The 21,159-nt window shown below is 36.8% G+C and overlaps 1 protein-coding gene across 3 annotated transcripts in view; it reads left to right on the top strand.

Annotated features, from left to right (window-relative positions):
* Window positions 1–21,159, top strand: part of ACSS3 (acyl-CoA synthetase short chain family member 3) — a 167,430-nt gene that overhangs the window by 67,127 nt on the left and 79,144 nt on the right. For all 3 annotated transcript variants that reach the window (XM_070507241.1, XM_070507239.1, XM_070507240.1), the window contains 3 exons: window positions 1,438–1,578; window positions 10,532–10,612; window positions 10,693–10,788. In XM_070507241.1, coding sequence (XP_070363342.1) covers window positions 1,438–1,578; window positions 10,532–10,612; window positions 10,693–10,788 — 318 coding nt within the window. The remainder of the gene's footprint in view (window positions 1–1,437; window positions 1,579–10,531; window positions 10,613–10,692; window positions 10,789–21,159) is intronic.

Raw genomic sequence — 21,159 nt, 5'->3', positions numbered from 1 at the left:
TGCAGGGTGATAATTTTTTAACGTCTGTAATTGTGATGTCAGAGGCTTAATAATTTGAAATTAGTCGCATTTATCTGATGCATAAAAACAAATGGAAATATAGAATTTGGTCGTAGTTAACTATTATTATTTATCTAAATGGCACATCCAAGACATATCAGGGTGAGGCTGGAGAAGCCAGCTGGCCCTAAAACTTCACCTTCATGAAGATCACTTCGAGTTGTTATCAGTCAATGTGTTTATTCATATAGGCATCGTATTTGTGATGTTAAATTGGAATGTTAATTTGTAAATGTACCCATTTAAATGGATGACCATGTTTTACAGCTCTGATTAATATATTAAGGAACTTGAAAAATGGAAATGGCCTGGCTTTTCTAAATCTCTGGATTCTGGGCTTAGCTCCGGGATCCCCTTGATGAAATAAATGGTTACATACACTCTCTACGTGGTGGATCTGCTAACTTTCCCTGAGGAATGTGCAGCCTTGCCTTGTGCCCACACTAACAACTTCACCAGCTATCAACTTTCTGATGTGCTATTTGAGTTAACATTTGAGAAAATGACTAGTCATGTACCAGGTCTTAACTCTACTTGAATAGCTGTAACTCCTCATTAGAGTAGTTTTTTCATAAGCTGATTCCGTACTCTTCATATATCTGGCTTATTTCATTGGCACCATTATCAAAGAGGTCTACCTAACTTCTTTTACGGTGACTCTGTCTAACTCATGATTCTGTTATCATAAGATTTACAACACAGATCTTGGTTCTAGGAACAAGGAAACCCCCACACATTTCAACCATATTAATCAATGACCTAGATGGAGGCAAACTTGGATAGCGTTTTAGATGTCACATACTCTCATTAATTTTCAAAATTGATTTTTTTCTTGAAAAAGCAAAAGAAGATTGCTTTCCAACCCCTGAAAATAATGTAATATTCTCTTATTTGGAAAGATGGCCACAGTATTACTCCTAAATGGCCCTTGTTTAAAGAGAAATTTTAACGCGTTGGTTGACATCTCGTTGTGAAGACATTCCAATGTAAAAACAATAGGTTACAAAAAGTAGAAATTAGTTTATAAAGTTAATAGTGTGCATACATTTATGAGAACACAAACCTCTGTTAGTTAAGCTCTGACAGTTGATGAACACTTGACTGCATCACATCGAGTTTCTTAAGGATATCCCAAGATTTGAGTAAAACGTTCTTTTGTCAGTTCAGTTGAAGCCAGCATCAAACTGTTGGACTTTTTGTGAACATTTATCTTAACTCAAGATTCTGAGATATTTAGTCATAAATCTGATATTTAGTGCTATATCAGCCTAGATTTTCAGTCAGATGCTCAGACTAATATAGATTTAGCCACTCGTCACTCTTCTCCTGACTTAATCTCCTTTGTTCAATGCCTGTTCCTATATTTTTGCTGTGCAGGAGACAGTTCCCTTGGCCCCAGGTCGTGACCTTGATTGGGATGAAGAGATGGCGAAAGCACAGTCACATGATTGTGTTCCTGTTCTCTCAGAACATCCGCTGTATATTCTTTATACATCTGGAACAACAGGGCTGCCGAAGGTATTCTCTCTCGTAGGGATAACTATCCATAGCGGTAGATTTCTTTTGCACTGAGAATATTTGATTACTGACTAAAAATGTTTGCTGACTGTAGCTTGAGGTTTGGACTGAGATGCTTTATATCTTAAAGACATCTTATGTTTAAAAATAGAAAAATATTAATTATATTTAAGGTAAAATGCTTTGCCCCAATTTCTTCCAAAGTCTTCACATATATCAGCAATATAGAATTGCTTTAGTAAGCTGTTAAAATTAAATTAATAGATGTTTGATTGAATATGATTGATTGAATATAATAAAATTTTATAAAAATATATTTTAATGAACTATGTTTATTTTTTAAATTGAGGTATAACTTACATATAGTATGGAATTGATTTTTGATATAGGGGAATTCAATTCTTTGTTATAAATGCAGGTTTGAGAACTGGCTTAGACAGTTTGAACAACAGGCAATTTATCTGGAGTATTGAACTATTTGATTTGTAGCACTGAAGACACTCAAGGATTTTTATATCTGCTTACTATGAAAGGTGTTTTCACAAGCCAGAGCTAAAAACATTAACATTTATGAAGGTGTCAGATGAAAAACAATTGTCACCTTGGCCTGGTACCTCCAAATAATAGTGTTTCCTCGTACAACTTCATAAAGGCAATATCACCTTCCTATTCATCTTTATTAGGAGGTTCAGTAGTCATTGAATCAAAGAGTGTCAGTGGGGGAAGGAACTTTCACAATCTCTTGCATCCTGGAGGACAGTGGACTCTTTGTTAATATTAGATCTCTGTAGCATCAGAGTGCTGAAAACATAATCTGTTAATAATCTTAAAATAGTGGTTCTATTAGATTAGATTTTAAAAAGGAAAACTGAGGGGCTGGCCCCGTGGCTGAGTGGTTAAGTTCGCGCGCTCCGCTGCAGGCGGCCCAGTGTTTCGTTGGTTCGAATCCTGGGCGCGGACATGGCACTGCTCATCAGACCACGCTGAGGCAGTGTCCCACATGCCACAACTAGAAGGACCCACAACGAAGAATACACAACTATGTACCGGGGGGCTTTGGGGAGAAAAAGGAAAAAATAAAATCTTTAAAAAAAAAAAAAAAAAAAGGAAAACTAAGACCTTCCATATAAAACTCCCTTGCTTGTGAAAAGAATACATTTGGTAGGGGAATGTATTTTCTCTGAGGTCAGGGACCATGTTTTATTACCTTTTGTACTCTACCATTGTGCTTTGTATGTAGTTGGTTTTCAATAAGCTTTTATTGAGTGCATAAATAGGTAAATCGTGTACACAAAGATATTTATGTCATTGTAGAATCAAAGCCTAATGATTTCTTTTTAACTCTGGTCATCTGAAAAATAAATACTCCTTCATATTGAAGACTCTAGGACTTGTTTAAGCAGTCCAGATGATCTGCTGGACTCAATCCTCAGCCTCCAGTTTTTGCAGTTCTGCATTATGCAGCAGCCACGAGGAGTCCAACTGAACGTTTGACTGTAAAATAAAAGGGGACTCAGCAAGTTATCCTTTAATCTAAAAGTATCAACATGAGAGGAAACCCATGACCCTGAAAACTTAGTATAACCTAACCAAATAATAATAGTAAAAAAAAAAAAAACCCAAAATAAAAAAAATCAGTTTAGCTCCTTCAAAGCCTGAAGGAATGTTATAGAAACATTTGCACCACCTCAAGATTTTAAATCCCTCTGAAATTCACTGTGGCCTGGATAGGGATCTGTATGGGAGGCACAAAAGAAGAGCTTGTCAGCAACTCAAAACTGGCTCAGCCAGTGTAGGAGAAATAAAATAAAAGTAATATGCAGAGCATTAAATTTGAAAAGTGGTGGTTCCAAGTAAGGAAGGGTCCTAGCCATTTCAGGTTTCCTCTGGGTCAAGAAGGTCTCTTCCGGATTCCTAGATGCCCAAAGTGAAGATCATTTGCGGTTTCAGTCATTCTCATTTTCCTCCTAATGTACCATCCTGAAGATACTCTAGTTCAGTAGATTGGGGAAGGCTTTGATTGTTTGCAGATCTCTGTTGACATTGGATTCAGCTCAATTCAATATAGCTGTATTGAGTGTTCATTCTGTGTTACAAGAGATAAAAATATGAGTAAACCACAATCCCTTCAGTCTAGTGGGGTTGAGATATATATGAACACAGGTAATAAAAGCTGGATAGTGATCCTTGCTCTGAAAGGGCAAGGCTATTTCTCTTTCTCCTGAGGAAAAGATGAGATCGAATGGCATCTGAAGGATTAAATTCAACTAATTCAACAAATATTACTGGTCATCCAAATGTGTTTCTTGCTCTCTTTTTAGAAGTTTATATTCTATAGCCAGGGCACAGACATTCAACGAACAAAGAGCTATGTAATATGTTATAAGTGTTATGAAGAAAAGTAAAGGGGACAGAGTGATGGGAAGAGTGGGAGTGCTATTCTATCAGGGAACGTCAAGGAAAGCTCTTGATAAGGTGACATTTGAAGGATGAATAGAACTTCTTCATAGCATGACATCTCGGGAAGGAGGGCATTCCAGGCAGAGACGATCAGAATAAGCAAAGGCAGGAGTGTGTTAAGGAAGGTTCCAGGATGGCTAGTGCATGTGGTGCAAGTGAAGAAGAGAAATCGCCAGATATATAGGCAGGGGCCAAACTCTTAAAGTTTAGCTGAGAAGTTTAGGTTATATTCTGTATGTAGGGGATGGAGAGCATGAATTCTTCAGCAGGAGAGAAGAATATGAAGGAAGGTAACCCTTGTAACATTATGTTGGGAAGATAGACAAGTACACACAATGGAAGTAAGGAGGTCAGTTTTCAGGCTGTTCAGTTAGTTTAGGACTTTACTTAGGACAGCACACTTAATGGGGGGGATCAGATTTGTTTCAAGGTTAGGAGTCAAGCAGAGAAGTACAAGACTTAGAACCTGAGAACGCAGAAGGATGGCTTTGAATATTTATTGAAACAAGAGGATGGTTTAGGGCTGGGGAAACTGAAAGATTTTGAATATATTGAGTATGATGTGTCTTTGGGAGATGAACATGGAGCTGCTTAGTCAGTACTTGAAGGTGAAGATCTGGGTTTAAGAAGTACATCTGAGTTTGGAGATAGATACTTGTTGGTCATCCGCTGTAGACGTCTGGCCTTTAAATCATGAGAGTGAGCAGGTTTCGCAAAGTAGGACATGCAGAATGGCAAAAGAACATAGTCATCTCTCAAGGTCCCTCAGAAATACTTCCCTCATACCTCTTGTGGACTTTAGAATTTCAGTTGCATTTAAATTATACATTGCCAACAACCCTTTATGCCACTTATTTATTCTACCTTATACATATCAGTTTTTATTCTCTTATCTTCATAAATTGCATTTTCTCTAAGGGCCTTAGAATATATTTTATACATCTTTGAAGCCACTGTCACTAACCTTAAAATTGGGCCATGCTAAATCCACAGAATATTTGTTAAATGATCTCTTCTCCAGTTAGCTCCCAGACTCCTCTTTATTCATAAGATTCTCACTTCATTTTTGGTAGGTATAATCAAGATTAATGGGATCTGAAATTTTAATACTGGGATTCTCAGAATAGAAGTATAGGAAAGATGAGCACACATGCACTTATGAAGCATTTAAATATAAATTTTATGTCATCATTATAGTTTGTTTTCTTGGTGTTTGATCTTCATGAGGAAAAATAATGTGAGGCTATAAGAATATTCTCTTGAAAATGCTCTTGTCTCATAGGGTACTTATAAGACAGAGATAAAGCAGTTCGTTCTTTGGTTAGAATTTGCAGATATATTTAGGGCATATTTGCATCTCTGCGTCTGCCATCCTTGGATTTGTCAGGTTGCTGTGTGACAGGTTAATCTGCTAGCTGCTGCAAATATTCCGGCAGCCACAGCTGAGCTGCTCTGCACACATTGCTGTCTTGTTGTGGGCTTCTGTCCTGTTTGGTTGGGTGCCTGTATTCAAGATACTTCAAAGCACTACACAATAGAAGGATCCCTCATCTGGATTGGGTGTCCTTTTGGGAGTGGAAGATTCAGTGATGGTCATATTTATCTTCTTCTAGCTTGATATCATGGAGGGATAGTGATAACCAAAAACAAAAATAAAAAAAGTCAAATGCCAAAGGAATAGGGTAAAAGAAACCAAAAGCAAAGGATTGAAAGGAAGGCGGCAGATAAGGCCTTTGTCCTGATGTGCATTTACACAACTTATGGCACTTTTATTCCTGCATGTTATCCCCTAGCCTAGAAAAAAAATAAGAGAAAGTCAAATAGAAAAGCAGTGAACTTTTTTTTATCTGTGGCACAATTCTTGCAGATAAAAATGCTGACTTGCTACACCTTTGCCCCTTATCTCACGGTTGTTAAGATCAATAAAAAATTATACTGCTGCTAAAATATCCTCCACAGAGGCAGCTTCAGAGTCATCCAAAAGCCTGTAGCAAGAGATTTTATGTTTGATGAAATATCCCAAATGGAACCATTCCATTTCTATTAACATGATTCACCACGTTCTGCAAATTTCAAGGGTTTCTCCTGAACAAAGAAGAGTATTTTAAAAAAGAATTATATTTTTCATATGTGTGCTTATTCACCCAACTGTTCACTCATTTACTGTCAACAAATGTGTTAAATGCCTATTCTGTGCCAGGCACTGTGCTGAAGAGACTGAGGCGTTCTCCTCAGGGCGCTCAGAGTGCTGGAGGAGATGCGGGCCAGGTGGGTGGTCAGTGCTCCAGGGAGGCTGCAGGCCAGGGGCTGTCGAAGGGGATGGGGAGATGTGTGACGCAAACTGTGGGCCTGGACAGCTTCCAGAAGGGATGGCACTTTTACACTGTCTTTAAGTACTTGTGTGATGAAGTAGGAGCAACCCAGGGTCAGAAAAGTGGTGGAGGCTCCTTCTAGAAAGAGGCTTATCATCTGTAAAGCCACTATCAGAACAAGAAGATTGTTGATATGTTGGATTTTCTTAAGTAACAGAACCATGCCTTTTATTTTTCAACTCACTGACTACAATTACCGTTCAGTGATGGATTTCTTTTCCTCAGGTAAAATATTTATTTCCTCTTTCTTCTTCTTGTGTTTTTTTCTCAACTTGTCAGGCTGAATTGAAATATGTGTGTGTGTGTGTATAAGATATGTATAAATTTATATACATACATACATAAGCATATACATATATATACACATGCATATAGACACATGCACATATGTATGTGTGAATAAATATATATTTTATGTATGCAAATATGTATATTTGTCTTGTCTAAGCCTATATTACAGATTAGGATGATAGAGGGCCTCAATGTAGAAAGTACGAGGTTTTTGTCATATTCTTCAAACTTGATTCACCTGAGTATTCATTTTTAGAATGAAGAATCCCAAGCTCTTAATCTTACCACACATCTGCCTTCCTTCCTCTTCCCCTGCAGCCCATGTGATTCCAACTGTACTTTTCTTAAGTTGCAGCAAGCAAAACTGTACACACTTGGTCATGACATGTTTTCTGTTTACTGACACTATTTATGACATTTTGTGGCTTTCTTTTTCTTCAAAGGCAGCTCATTGAGCTGGAAATCATAAAGAACCATCTGGGATAACTGTGGTCCCATCTCTCGGTGATTAATAATCGGCCTTTAATTTTACTTGTATGGATTGAAGTTTGAAATACCCATATACGTTAAAAGTGTTGTTGCTTTTTCTAAAGAGCACCTTTACGTCGTCTCCTTTCCCATTTCTGAGTTAGAATTCACTTTCCTGTCTTTATTTGGGGCACGGAGTGTTATTCCTGCCTGAATATCTTTCAAGTTCTCCAGAAGACTTCAAGGATTATGGCTGATCCTACCAACACCAGAGCAGTAGATGAGCAGGTTACAGGGCTTTCTTGAGAATATATTAGATCATTCAATGTCCTTACTGATAAGTGCATAAAGAAAGTAATAACAGATTCAAAAGACTAAAATGCAGCATGCTTGTGTTTTAGGGGTAAGCATTGATACTGAATAAGTGTTTTTACCAGATATTCAAGATTTCAAATGTACTTTAAAATGCCATTTTTAGTTTCTGGTTAATTTTGCATACTTAGAATATAATCATTTGTTTTCTTGAGCATGATTTATGTGTTTTCAGAGGCTGAACAAGGTTTATCTTTGCCATTTTGTCACTACCTGGAAATTATGACTACAAGCAAGAAACAAAGAAATGCTTTATCACATTAATTTTAGTCACACATTAATGTTATAATGAACTCTCTTTTTAAATCTAATCTTTCAATTTTTTAACTTTCAAACTTCTTATAAAAGATCTACATGGAGAATGAGATTATGCAGTTCTCATTGCCATACCATAGCAAATACTCGGAAAATTCGAAACTGTCATCTGAATATTTTGGAGGCAAGATGAAATTTCAGATCTAGAGTCTAGATTAATGAATGGTAAAATGATGCTTGATGAAACTTTTTATACTCATCCTTTAAAAAAGTAAAAATAAGTACATAGCAAAGATCAATGAAAAACAGACATTGTGGCTTTTCTCTCTCCTTTAGTTCCATTTTAATTGTTTTTAATGAGACTCTTTGATAGTAACCTCTAATTATTTTGACATTTCTGCCTTTTAGGTGGTATTACCACAGGTAAAAAGAAAATGAATAATTGCTAGAACTAAGGAAATACTTTGATTAATAAAATATTAAATTTTAGCTTCTATAATTAAAATTATTTTCATGCATAGTCTTATTTTTATACTCACCTTTTTGGGGTCAAATGGATTTAAGTACCCACCATTTTACAGACAAAACAACATTGGTAAATATCCTTTAAAGAAGTGTCCACTTGAGAAGTAAATAGAAATTTGAGAAATCTTTTAAATTATCTTCTAAGTTTTACAAATTAATTCTCATTTATATTCTCTAGCTTTTTATTCCTTTTATTACTTCCAGTTGGTTCATCTTACCCTCTGTGCCATATAATTTAAAAATTTTCCCGGTTACAATAATTTATGAATAGCATATTGTGTATGAAAAAAACTTCATTTTTTCTCCTATACAAAATGAATAAAAAGTTTTAGAAAAGAGTGTTTGCAAGATGACTAATATTAAATTCCTCAGGATGTTGAACCATAGGTAAAGGCCTTTTCAATAGAACAAACTAATTAGCAAAGTGCACGGAAGATGGTACAGGATATACTGCGGAAAGAGCTGCTCAGTTTACTTGGGAAAATGCATGTGTGAAACTTACTGGCAGGGGGCTTATGATTTCTAATACTCCCAAGGTGATCAAAAGATCCAGCTGCATGCTAACCATGTCATACAACTAAGAAAATAGCTGTCAAATGCCAACAAAGCTGCATGTGATATTTACCAAGAGACCAGGTGTCGCTGCTGGCAGATGATGTGTGTTCCACAGCTTGATATCTATGTTTTATTAGTGGTACCTGAGGAGAGAAGCAATTTTAGGAACTAACAGAAAGTCGATTTCTTTTTTATTTTCCTGATTCATGTCTGTGTGTTACAGTTGCAGAGTTAATGCCAAAAAGGTACACCTAATAGCATACTTTTAATTAGGACCATGTTTGCCCGTTTATGTAAAATAATTATTTTCTGCACAGAGCACTTATAATTACTCTACTTAAAGATGCTTCAAAATACATGTGAGTGAAATATAACATATTTCTTAGCAAGCGTTTACCTTCTCGCTCTAAATATTCACATTGTTAAGTCTTTTTGAGCCAATGATGATTAATTTTTATAGGAAAGCACTAAACAAAATTAAATTTACCATCAGTTCTTATTTATGGTGACTCTCGTACCCAGTTTTAAAATATTAATGTTGTATTAAAGTTGAATGGTGGCCTAGTGGTAGATTCAGTGCTCTTGTGGCTACAGTCCGGGTTCTGCCCCAGTCAGGGAACCATACCACCCCTCTGTTTATGACAACCAACAGAGGCAGCTGCATGTTGCTGTGATGCTGAAAGCTATGCCACCAGGATTTCAAATACCAATAGGGTCATCCATGGTGGACAGGTTTCAGTGGAGCTTCCAGAATAAGAAGGACTAGGAAGAAAAACCTGGCCACCCACTGCTGGAAAAGGCCACGAAAACACTATGAATAGCAGCAGAGCATTGTTTGATATAGTGCTGGAAGGGAGAGGACGGTGCAAAAAGGGTTCTGCTCTATTGCACATAGGGACGCTGGGAGTTAGCGTAAACATGGCACTAACGCCAACAAAAAGTTGAATATGTTCAGTGTGGAGGATCGCTTCTAGAAACTGATTCACGAAAGCTGTAGTACTATGATGTAATGATCCCTACATTTGCCTAAAATGTAAGAGAAGGCAAATCTGTCAGCCTTAGATCCATCTCATCAGTAATGATTCCTCAGACTTCCGGAACTCGTCATTGAAGAATTACTCAGCTCTAATACTGTGGTAGTATGGTTCCTAGGATAGCATTGTAATGAGGCTCTAGTTAGAATATGACTGTTTCCTCTAAGCATCCTGTTATTATTTAATAATATTAAGGAATAGACATCCTTATGTTAGTCTGTATTTTAAGCACACAGCTACCTTTGACCTTTCTGTGCACTTAAATTGAGAGTTTCCATTTCTGTTCCGGAAATATGTTTGAAAATGTTGATGATGTTGCCACTGGAAAAGATTTTTATTATATGTGATTCTGTGAAATCATAAGTTTTCTTTAGAAGGTCAGGAATGGTCTGTGAGAATGGATTCTACAAATGGACAGATATGAACAAATTATTCCGTGTTTATTATTGGAGAAGCCAAAGAAATAATGATGCAGGTACAATTATATGAAAGGCAGAGTAATGTGTAGCTTATAGAGTATAAAATACTTTAAATAGGAACTTTTTTAGGTCGATAGTATGTAGACAAGAATCTTTTAACATATTTTTTATTGACTTCAGCTTCATTTTTTCTCTTTTTTAGGGTGTGGTTAGGCCCACGGGGGGATATGCTGTAATGCTAAACTGGACCATGTCTTCTATATATGGACTTAAACCTGGAGAGGTAATCATGGTTTTAAATTCACATTGTGTGACATCCCTCTGATTAAGATATATGCATTTTATTATCTTCTTATTTTTTAGGTGTGGTGGGCGGCTTCTGACTTGGGCTGGGTTGTTGGACATTCCTATATCTGTTATGGACCTCTTCTACATGGGAACCCAACAGTTTTATATGAGGTAATAAAATTAATACCACATATAAAATTTATTTTACCGAAACTTTTTGAGAAGTAGTTCTAAATAGGAATGGCAAAATTTGGATGGAGCAAAATTTAGATTTTTATATTTTCTTCCAGTTAAAAATATGATTTCAAAAGAGAAAGGAATATGTAGAAAATAATAGCCAGCTATTTAATTGTGTTGAACAAAGCCATAAAAATTATGTTCTGAAAAATGCGCACTAACAAGCCTGATGTTTATCCCTGACAGATTTCTAGAAAATCTTATCAAATTGATATTGATTTAAGAATCTTAGGAAAAAAATAGTTATCATAAAATAAATGACAGATTCACCTTTTTGAGTTCTTATAGGATTGATGGATTTACAAATATACGGTGTCCTGATTTTGGTGGTTTATTTATTTTTTTTTAAAGATTTTATTTTTCCTTTTTCTCCCCGTTGTATATTTTTAGTTTTGGCATGTGGGGTGCCGCCTCAGCATGGCTTGTTGAGCGGTGCCATGTTGGTGCCCAGGATCTGAACCTGTGAAACCCTGGGCTGCTAAAGCAGAGCTGGGAACTTAATCACTTGGCCACGGGCCGGCCCCTTGGTGGTTTCTGATAATAGCTATATGTAGACGGGAGAGAATCATAGACTGACCAGATTCATGGCTGAATAAATAACTGCTTTAATATTATTTTGCATGGATCAGTGTCACCCAGGAATAATGTTTTTGAGTGTATACTAGAAAATTCTGCTCATATGCTTATTCTGTTTAATTTTATCCATGCCTTGTATAAATACTTAGAATACCTAACTATCAGATTTGTAGGAGATCAAAATTTTAGAGGGACAGAAAAATGATAGTTTACTAAATCAGTGTTCAAAACGATCTTGGACTTTTGGGACAAAATGCACAAGATGGGAAAATAGAGAAATCTTTACAGTTTTGTATTAAAAATAGTTGCAGAAATGAAGCAGGGAGAACGAGTTGGTTGCAGTTTATGTGGTTAAGTTCTTGTGTAATATAATTATCCATGGTTCAAACATAAGGGTTGGTAGGATTGCTTTAACAAACATATTCACCATGTGCACTGGTATAATTTTACTTTATTCTTTCACATTTGGAAATTTGTGTTCAGTTTAATGGGGAGGAGGAAAAAATCATTAACTTATTAGAAAGCATCTGGAAGAAAGGAATGAGGATGAAAACAATGTCATACAAGAAAAGAATGAAAGAATTATGAATGATTAGTTTGAAAAATATTATATTAATGTGCATATACATTAAGTATCTTTTGATATTTAAAGAGTTGCCACATATGAAGGAAGAAATATGGTAGCGTAGAGTTCCAGAGACACACATTTTGGGAATAATCAGAGACAAGTTCAGCTGTCCAGTAGGAGAATAGGCAACTTCTGAAATGAAAAGCTCTCTTTCACTTAAACTCTCTCAACATCAGGCAAGGAATGTGAAGAAGGGAATTTTGCTTGTGGGATGCGTAAATAGTATTAGATGATGTCAAGTTTCTTTACAATCTTAAAATTCTGCAACCCAATGATTCTGAAAACTTTAGAGACTATTTTCTATCTTCACGCAATCCTGCTAGTCCCAGTCACCATTTAAAGACGTTAGTGTTCCATGACTTTTAGCCGGCTAGTTGTCTGTCTGAATGCTCAGCGATATTAAGGCGGACTTTGACACAGGTATTAAACCATCACGCACTACTCCACATCTTTCTTTTACTATGCTTTTATGCTTTGCAGACTTAATATGCATTGTGGCATTTGTAATAATTAAAACATAAAAAAATCTTGACAAATCTGTTCTATATCAAAGTTCTTATAATAGAATAAATGTTTTTATTAAAATAATCATCCCCCTTGAAGTAATCAAAATAAACTTCAACACTGAATGCTTATAATGAATTGTGATATTGCTGACATAAATGTGACAGAGCTGAAGGTGCCATTATATTTATAAATATTTATAAGTATTAAGCAGCTCTTAGAACTTTGGAAGTACATACAATTTTTGTGCATTTACCTTTGGCCTTTTATTATTTCTCAAGTTTATTTAAAACATAGTTTTAACACCATGGAAGAGGCTTGGTTGTTTGTCTTTCTCTTGGGGTGATGTGCTCAAGAACGGTGTAGAACTCTATGAATATTTGTTGTGTGAAAAAGTGAACTAAGTAAGCTACATTTATAAACCTTTTCTCTGCGCTCTGGTTTCTTTCCTACAACTTGTAACATCTTCAGTTCTCTCTGGTCACAAAACAAAGCCTTTTAGGTCTTTGCCCACTTCTAGCTAGCCCACCTTTGTTTTCTTCTCCACTAAACTCCTTGAAAAAATACCCTACTCACGCTGTCTGAACCTCATATTCTTCCAGTTACTCTTCATCCCAGTGCAGTCCAATTTCTGTCTGCATCACTTCATAGACGCTACTGTAGCAGAGGTCAACAGTGATTTCATAAGTGGCAAAGTCAAAGGGCCTTCTTCAGTTTGATTTTATTTTCTCTCTCAGAGGCATCAACCCTGCTGACTGTTTCCTGCAGGTGATTCGCTCTCCTCTCTTGAGCTCCATGCCCCTTTGCTATTGTTCAGGCCATTTCTTTTGGCTCACGTGACTTTCCCGCTGTCTTTCCTTACCTGGTTAATTCCTACTATCCTTCAAGACTCTGCTTAGATGTTGTCATCTCGTGAAAGTTTCCTCACACAGTCTTCGGCTGTGTTCAGTACCGCTTTCCGTGGTTCCATTGCCCCCTGAGCACATGTCCCTCACTGGGCTGACCACACTGCACAGAAATGATCTGTTTATATGCAGTAGAATGTAAGATTCTCAGAAGCCAGTCTCCCAGCACTGTGCATAACATACACTAAGCACTCAATAAATGCTTATGAAGTTAAACTGAACTCTACTCCTCTGTTCTCTTTCGACCTCTTTGACAGCTTGGCCTCCTTTTCCTCTCTGGGTTTCTGTTACTTTGGTCCTAAACATTGGGGTTTAGTTGGGTCTTGTTCTTAGCCCTCTTTTCTCATTCTGCTTATGTTTCCTGGGTAATCTCCATGCAGTAGGATTTGAGTATTACTGATTAAACCAAGGCTCCTGCTTCCTCCTTCTAGATCTGACACTCCTGCTGAGTACCAGACTCATTGTTAGACATCTTCAGTGGTCCATACACACCTTAGGCTCAAGATGACATGAATCGAACTCACTATTTTCTCTCTTGCCTGCAGAACACATTCCTTTCCATGTACTCTGCAGTTTTCTTAACGTTACCTGTATCCACTCAGTCATCCAAACTAAGAATCTAGGCGTGAGTCTAGTATATCACGCTCTGTTGCTCATTACATTCTAGTGAGTCTACATTTTAGTATCTGTCTAAAGTGTCCTCTCTTTTCCATGCCTCCTGCCGTATGTTCAAGGCTTATATTCAGCTGGTGTGCAGAAGTATGTCATGTTGATTGGTGCCTATTCTATGTTTGCGTATCTGATCTGATTTTTGCCTCTGCATTCCAGTTGCATATTTCAGATTATCATCAGGTAATCAGTATAAAGTACTTTCTAACAAATGCTCCTGCCTTTACTGTCACTCCCTTCTTGACCATCTGTACCCTATGTCTAATTTCTGAGCTTTCCTCACTTGCAGTTACCTGTCTAAAATGCAAAGGCCAACATAGAGCTTGTGCTTAAAATCCTTCAAAGGCTTGCGTTATGCTTCCGAGAAGATGGAGATGACATACTTTATCCCATTCCTCCCTCTAAGTGGAACTAAAATCTTAGGCATTATCTCTAAAACAAATGTAAGAAGACTGAAGAGTGGAGAGAAGAAGGAAATCTGGCTTTAGGGCCCTTGGGAGCCAAGGGACAACATGGTGATGAGACCCTGGGTTTTATTTTTCCCTCATATATCCTAGACTTGTTGCTGAGGAAGCTGGCAGGTTAAAAATGCCAACAACTACAGACAAAAAAAAGAGCCTGATCTTTCAAGCCAAAGGAGTAGAGAGAGGCAACCTCAGCAAGACGTAAAACTTTTAGATTGCTCTACTCCAGACAAATACCACAGAGAAATCCATTTTCTCACCCCCACCCATAACAGCAAAGGTTGAGTGGGCAGCTTAGACTGCCACATTTGTCAGACTGTAAGGAGAAGCCAGAACCCTCCCTCTTCCCGCGGGGGTGGTGTCAGAGAAGAGCAGCTAGGGAGCTAGACATTCATTCCTGCCAGGTGGTTATGAGGACTCCTCAACCTGCAGTGACAGTGGAGACCATATCAGGAGCCTGAAGTTATACCTCCACCCATCAGTAATGAGTTACCCCTTCCACTTCCCACTGGGCTGTGGTCAGTGGAGGCCTAGCAGAGAGTCAGGACTTTCACCATCAATAACAAGGCCACTTGTTTCTTCCTGTGGTGTCAGTGGAGGCCATGTTTGGAGCAGTAATGGGGTACTTTTACCTCACCTAGCCAGGGAGGTATTGGTGGAAGCCTACTGTTGGAACTGGAACACACCAAGGGCATCCTCCAAACTGGGTATCAATGGGGGCAAATGAGGAACTTGGATTTCTACCCCTACCTCTAACACTGAGATGACAGAGATGTTAGAATTATCTGACCAAGATTTTAAAGCAGTCATGATAAAAATGCTTCAAGAGTGATTATGAACATTCTTGAAACAACAAAATGGAAAGTCACAGTAAAGAAATAGAAAGTGTCAGCAACGATATAGAAGCTATAAAAAGCAAAATTTTAGAACTGAAAATTACAATAAACAAAATAAAAATTCAGTGGATAGGCTCAATACCAGAATGGAAGGGACAGAGGAACGAATCAATGACTTGGAAGAAGGAACAATAGAAATTACCTGGTCTAAATAACAGAAAGAAAATAGACTGAAAAGTTAAGAGAGCCCCAGGGATATGTAGAATTATAGCAAAAGGTCTAGCATTTGTGACATCAGAGTCATGAAAGGAGAGGAGAGAGAGAGTGGGGCTGAAAAAGTACTCAAAAAAATAATGGAAAAGTTTTGACCTTCTCAAATTTGGCCATATTCAAGAAACTGAGCAAACCCCCAAACAGGATTAATCTAAAGAAATCCACACACACACAAAATATCTTATTTAAACTTCTGAAAACTAAGGACAAAAAAAATAATAATCTTGAAAGTAGTGAGAAAGAATACCTTATCTACAGGAAAAAAACATTCAAATGACAGAGGATTTTTCCTTGGAAACCAATAAGTCCAGAGGGAAGTGATACAACATTTTTCAAGTGTGGAAAGAAAGGAACTGTCAATCCAGATTCCTATATCCATCCAAAATATACTTCAGGAATAGAGGAGAAATAAAGACATTCTCAAGATGAAGAAAACCGTAAGAGAATTTGTTGCCAGTAGACTCTGCCTAAAGGAATGGCCAATGGCCAATACTCAATGATGAAAGACTTAATCCTTCCCCCATGTCTGGAAACATGGAGAGTATGTCCAGTTTCACCACTCTATTCAACATAGTTCTGGAAGTTCTAGCAAGTTCCATAAGGCAATTTATGGAAACAAAAACAAAAACATAATCAGAAATGAAGAAATAAAATTGTCTTTATTTGCAGATGGCATGATTATCTATGTAAAAAATTATAGAACATATTAAAGGAACCCATCATTAATCAGTGAGTTCAGTCAGGTCTCAGGATACAAGATAAACACACAAATAACTGGATTTCTATATACTAGTAATGAACACCTGTGGCTGTCAAAGGGCATCATGAGGGATCCCTGTGGAGATGGAACTGTTCTCTGTGTCTTGACTATATCCTGATTGTGATACTAAACTATAGTTTTGCAAGATATTACCACTGGGGAAAACTGGGTGAGGGGTACATGGCATAATCTCTGTATTATTTCTTATAATTGCATGTGAATCTACAATGATCTGATATAAAAAGTTTAATTGAAAAATAAAAAAATAAAAGCCTTCAAAGAACTCCTGTCTCTTAAAGAACATAATCATAACTCGAACTCATTTGCATGATACAAGTGATCCACAGTCATCTGTGCCTCGCCTGCATTTAAAGTCTTGTCTTTGATTCCTGGGAAGTCTACTCGGCTTCCCATCCAATAATCCTGTCATACTGGCACTTACATGAACAGAACTGCCAGGGATTAAGTTGTTCCCTCTACTAAAATTCCACTTTTGTTCGGATCATGTGGCAGAGTGGTCCTTTTTGTTAAGGGATCAACTTAAATATCACCTCCTCTCTGGTATGTTCTTTGCTTTCCTCAGGCTGATAGAAGTGTTCTTCATGCTTCCATTGTACCATCTAGATTCCTCTGATCGTGCAGATACAGTGCTGTGTACTGTAAACTCTTTGAAGGCAGGGGATCGTTGTCACTTCTGTACCCCGCAGTGCCTGGCACAGCCTTCCAGAAGGTAGGGAAAATTTGTTGTGTAAAATAGCCATTTCTAAGAGGATTAATTGACAACTTGAGCATGCAAAATGCAGGGAAAAAACTTGCTTCCTTGATTAATTATAACTAAACGAAACTAAACTAAAAAACTAAACTAAAAAAAAAGTTATGACGTCACTAGGCCAGCAAGTGAAAAAATATTTATTAACCTTGACAAAATAATTGTCCCACTTTTCTGCCCCAATTTTAGGTGGATTATCAAATTAATATTTAGTATTACTTTGTTTCAATATTACTAGTGTTTTTTATTAGGAAGCTGAAATCTCCCATTAAATAGTAAAAAATGCATTCTTTATATAGTGAACAGAATAATTTAGGAGATCATTCATGTACTTTTCATAGGATTTCCTTTTCTAAAGAGAAATAAAAACATATACAGCTCAGTATGACCAGAGTTTTATTTTCTTTCTTAATGAATTATAGCATTTCAAAACTATAATATAAGGTAGATAGTGAATTGGTGTCAGTGATGATATTTTTCCTTAATGATGAATTTTGATTCAACAAAACTTGATGTTCTGAAGTACGTGGGGATTTGCAGTTCATTATGTGCCCAGATCGTAAAACGTATCTCCTTGATTGAATGTGAATGGTTCACATTTTATAAGTGAATAATGAATGAATCCTTTTTTCTCTACAAAGATAAAACAATTTTATATTCTGAAATTTAATACAAATGTATAACTATACCAACTGAAAAGAAAGTAAAAAATGGTTATAACTAAGTTGGATATTCAGTTTAACTTCCAGATACATGAGAGTTATCACTGGATACAATCTATGTTTCAACATGAAAGCACACAATGGACATTTAAATAAGATTTTCTTTCCTGCCGTGGAGGATGTACAGCTCTCCATCTACAGGGTGAAGCCGTATGGGAAATCCTGGTTGTCTGCTTTGGCTTTAACTTCCTGATAATTTCCAAATTTTTAACACAGTTTAGTCTATCTCATTAAAACAAACAACCACCACAAAACCTCACAAAGTCCTTAATTCATATCCCCTTGCAGTTACAACACTGTCTTCATCTTTGAAGGCTCACCTGCACCCAGTATCTCTGTTTTCTAACCTGGAACTTAGTCTGCAGTCCTCTCCAATTGGCCTCTGTCACCATCATCCCATAATAACAGCTTTTCTTAATTTCCCTAGTGACCTCTGTCTTTCCAAATGCCAGTGGACATTTTCAGTTCTCATCATACTTGGCTTCTCAACATCTGTTGTTGAGAAGTGTTGGTCATTCGCTCCATCTTACTCACTCTCTTCCCTTCTAAGGCACAACACGCTCCTATTTTCCTGAAGTTATTCTTATGCTCATTCTTGCTACAGGAATTTGCCCATTTGTTGCCTGAAATATATACCTCTTATCCTTTAGATCTCAGCTCAAGTTTCACTTCCTGGGGAAGCCTCCTCGACCTCCCCGACTAGCTCAGATCTCCCTTTTGGGGTCTCTGTTGAGCGCCTTGCATGCTTCCTTCGCGACTTGTGTCACGTTGCGGTTTCACGGCAGTTTCTAGGCTTCTTTGATTTGTGTATTTGCCCCTCTCTGCTCTAAATTCTGAGAGGGAAGGAATCATCTTCGCATTTGCTTACCATCAATTCTCAGCTCCTAGCCTTGTTCTTGACACATACTCAGTTCTCAGTAAATATTTTTGTTTAATAAATGCCTGAATGAAGATATCAGGAAAAAAAATAACTTGATTTGGAAAAATAAAGATTTTTTCACCGAGGGAGGAAAAAGTAATTCTAATTTTCTCTTTACCAGACAACTTCATGAACAACTTAAGTAATAGGTTATATTTTTTTTAATAAGCAAAGATTTACTTTTATTCCTTGAACGGGGCATAAAGTATGCAATTCTGGAATCCAAGCTGAACTGACCAGTCAGAATATGCAAACCGAGTCTGAAAAATTCAGTCATTATTTTTGAGAGAAAGAAAACGAGCAGTACCTTTTCAGAAATTTACTTTATTGATGGAGCGCTAATTCCAGCAGACTTAACCCCAGTAACATGTGGACCAGGACATATTTGTATGGCAGTTTTGTCAAAGAGGAGGAAAGAAACAAACAGGAAATGGTGGTTATATTCAGATATGTTTTCTGATCTCTCTCTTCTATTTTGCGTTTGCCACCGTTTTTAACAAGCCTGTCATCTGCAGAATCAAAACTCAACACTTCTTCTCAAGGGCAGACAAATCTTCCTGTCCCCTGCCTTTCTCCTTATCTTTGCTGGATACTAATGTACAAATGTGTGTCTTGTCCGTGCATTTCACTTACATAATACAGTGGAACCCAGGCTTCCACAATGGCAGTGGTGTGGCTAAGCAAGAAATCAGCTTACTTGACAAAGATCTCCCCATAATAGACTCTTACGATCCTTTTTATTTCTGAGAAATCTGTTACATTGTCTCCTCTTTCACTGCTGATTTTATTTGAGTCTTCCCTCTTTTTTTCCTAGTCAAGCTGAGGGTTTGTCTATTTTTTCTTCTCAAAAAACCAACTCTTATTTTTATTTTTTTCGTTTTTTCTACTCTCTATTTGATTTATTTCTACTCTAGTCTTTAAATTTCCTTCCTTCTGAAAACTTTGGGCTTAGTTGTTCTTCTTTTCTTAGTTCCTTGAGGTGTAAAGTTAGTTTATTTGAGGTCTTTCTTTTTTTGCTGAGGAAGATTCGCCCTGAGCCAGCATCTGTGCCAATCTTCCCCTATTTTTTGGTACATGGGCCACCAGCACAGCATGGCTGCTAATGGAGTGGTGTAGGTGCATGCTCCGGAACTCACTTGGGCTGTCAAGGCAGAGCACATTGAACTTAACCACTAGGCCTCTGGGGCTGGCTCTCTTTCTCTTTTTTTAATGTCAGCATTTATCACTATAAATTTACCTCTTAGTATTGCTTTTGTTGCATCCCTTAAGTTTTGATATGTTGTGTCTTCATTTGTTTGTCTCAAAATACTTTTTAAATTTTCTTTTGATTTCTTGATTAACCCAATGGTTGTTCAAGAGTATGTTGTTTAGTTCCCATATATTTGTGAATTTTCCTGTTTTCTCACTATTATTGATTTCTAATTTCATTCCGTTTTGGACAGAAAAGATGCTTGGAATGATTTGTAATTTCTTAAATTTGTTAAGACTGTTGTATGACCTAACATGTGATTATCCTGGAGAATGTGAGCTTGAGAAGAATGTGTCTTTTTCTGCTGTTGGGTGGAAAGATTTTGGTCAAGGGGTATAAAATTTCAGTTATTCAAGATGAATAAGTTCTGGAGATCTAATGTACAGCAATGTGACTATAGTTAACAATAATGTATTATATACTTGAAATTTGCTAAGAGGATAGGTCATAAGTGTTCTCACCACAAAAAACAAAAAGAAAAGAAAATGGTAACTATGTGAGGTGATGAGTACATTAATTAGCTTAATTGTGATTATTATTTCACAATGTATACATCGATCAAAACTTCAAGTTGTATACCTTGAATACACACAATTTTTATTTATCAGTGATACCTTAAGAAAGCTGGAGAAAAATTACGTAAAACTGCTTGTATATAAAAATAACACAAAGCAAAATGGATTTTACTTTAAATTTAAAAAAAAAAAGAAATCAGCTTACTGTTCCTTGGCTAAGTTATGACCGAGGAATGGAATATTAGTTACTGGTCACCTTAAGTCTAGCTTGGCATTAAATCGCAAACTGGTTGGTATACTTGATCTTTATATGGCAATTGTCATTTTTATGTAATAACAGTCTCTTTGAAAGCCCTCAGGGAATGAAAGCTTGTTCTCATTTTACATTTGTTTGCATATCACAAATTGTATGCTTCATAACAGCCAGCCATTTCAATAAATGCTTTGGTATGCTTGCTAGTTTAACCAGGGCAGATGGCTGTCTGTTAATAATTCAACAATTAACTTTGAAGCTAT

This window comes from Equus asinus, chromosome 4 (assembly GCF_041296235.1).
Source record: "Equus asinus isolate D_3611 breed Donkey chromosome 4, EquAss-T2T_v2, whole genome shotgun sequence".
Classification (NCBI taxonomy): domain Eukaryota; kingdom Metazoa; phylum Chordata; class Mammalia; order Perissodactyla; family Equidae; genus Equus; species Equus asinus.
Note: the sequence above shows the minus strand (reverse complement) of the source record. Positions and strands in the feature narration are given on the sequence as shown.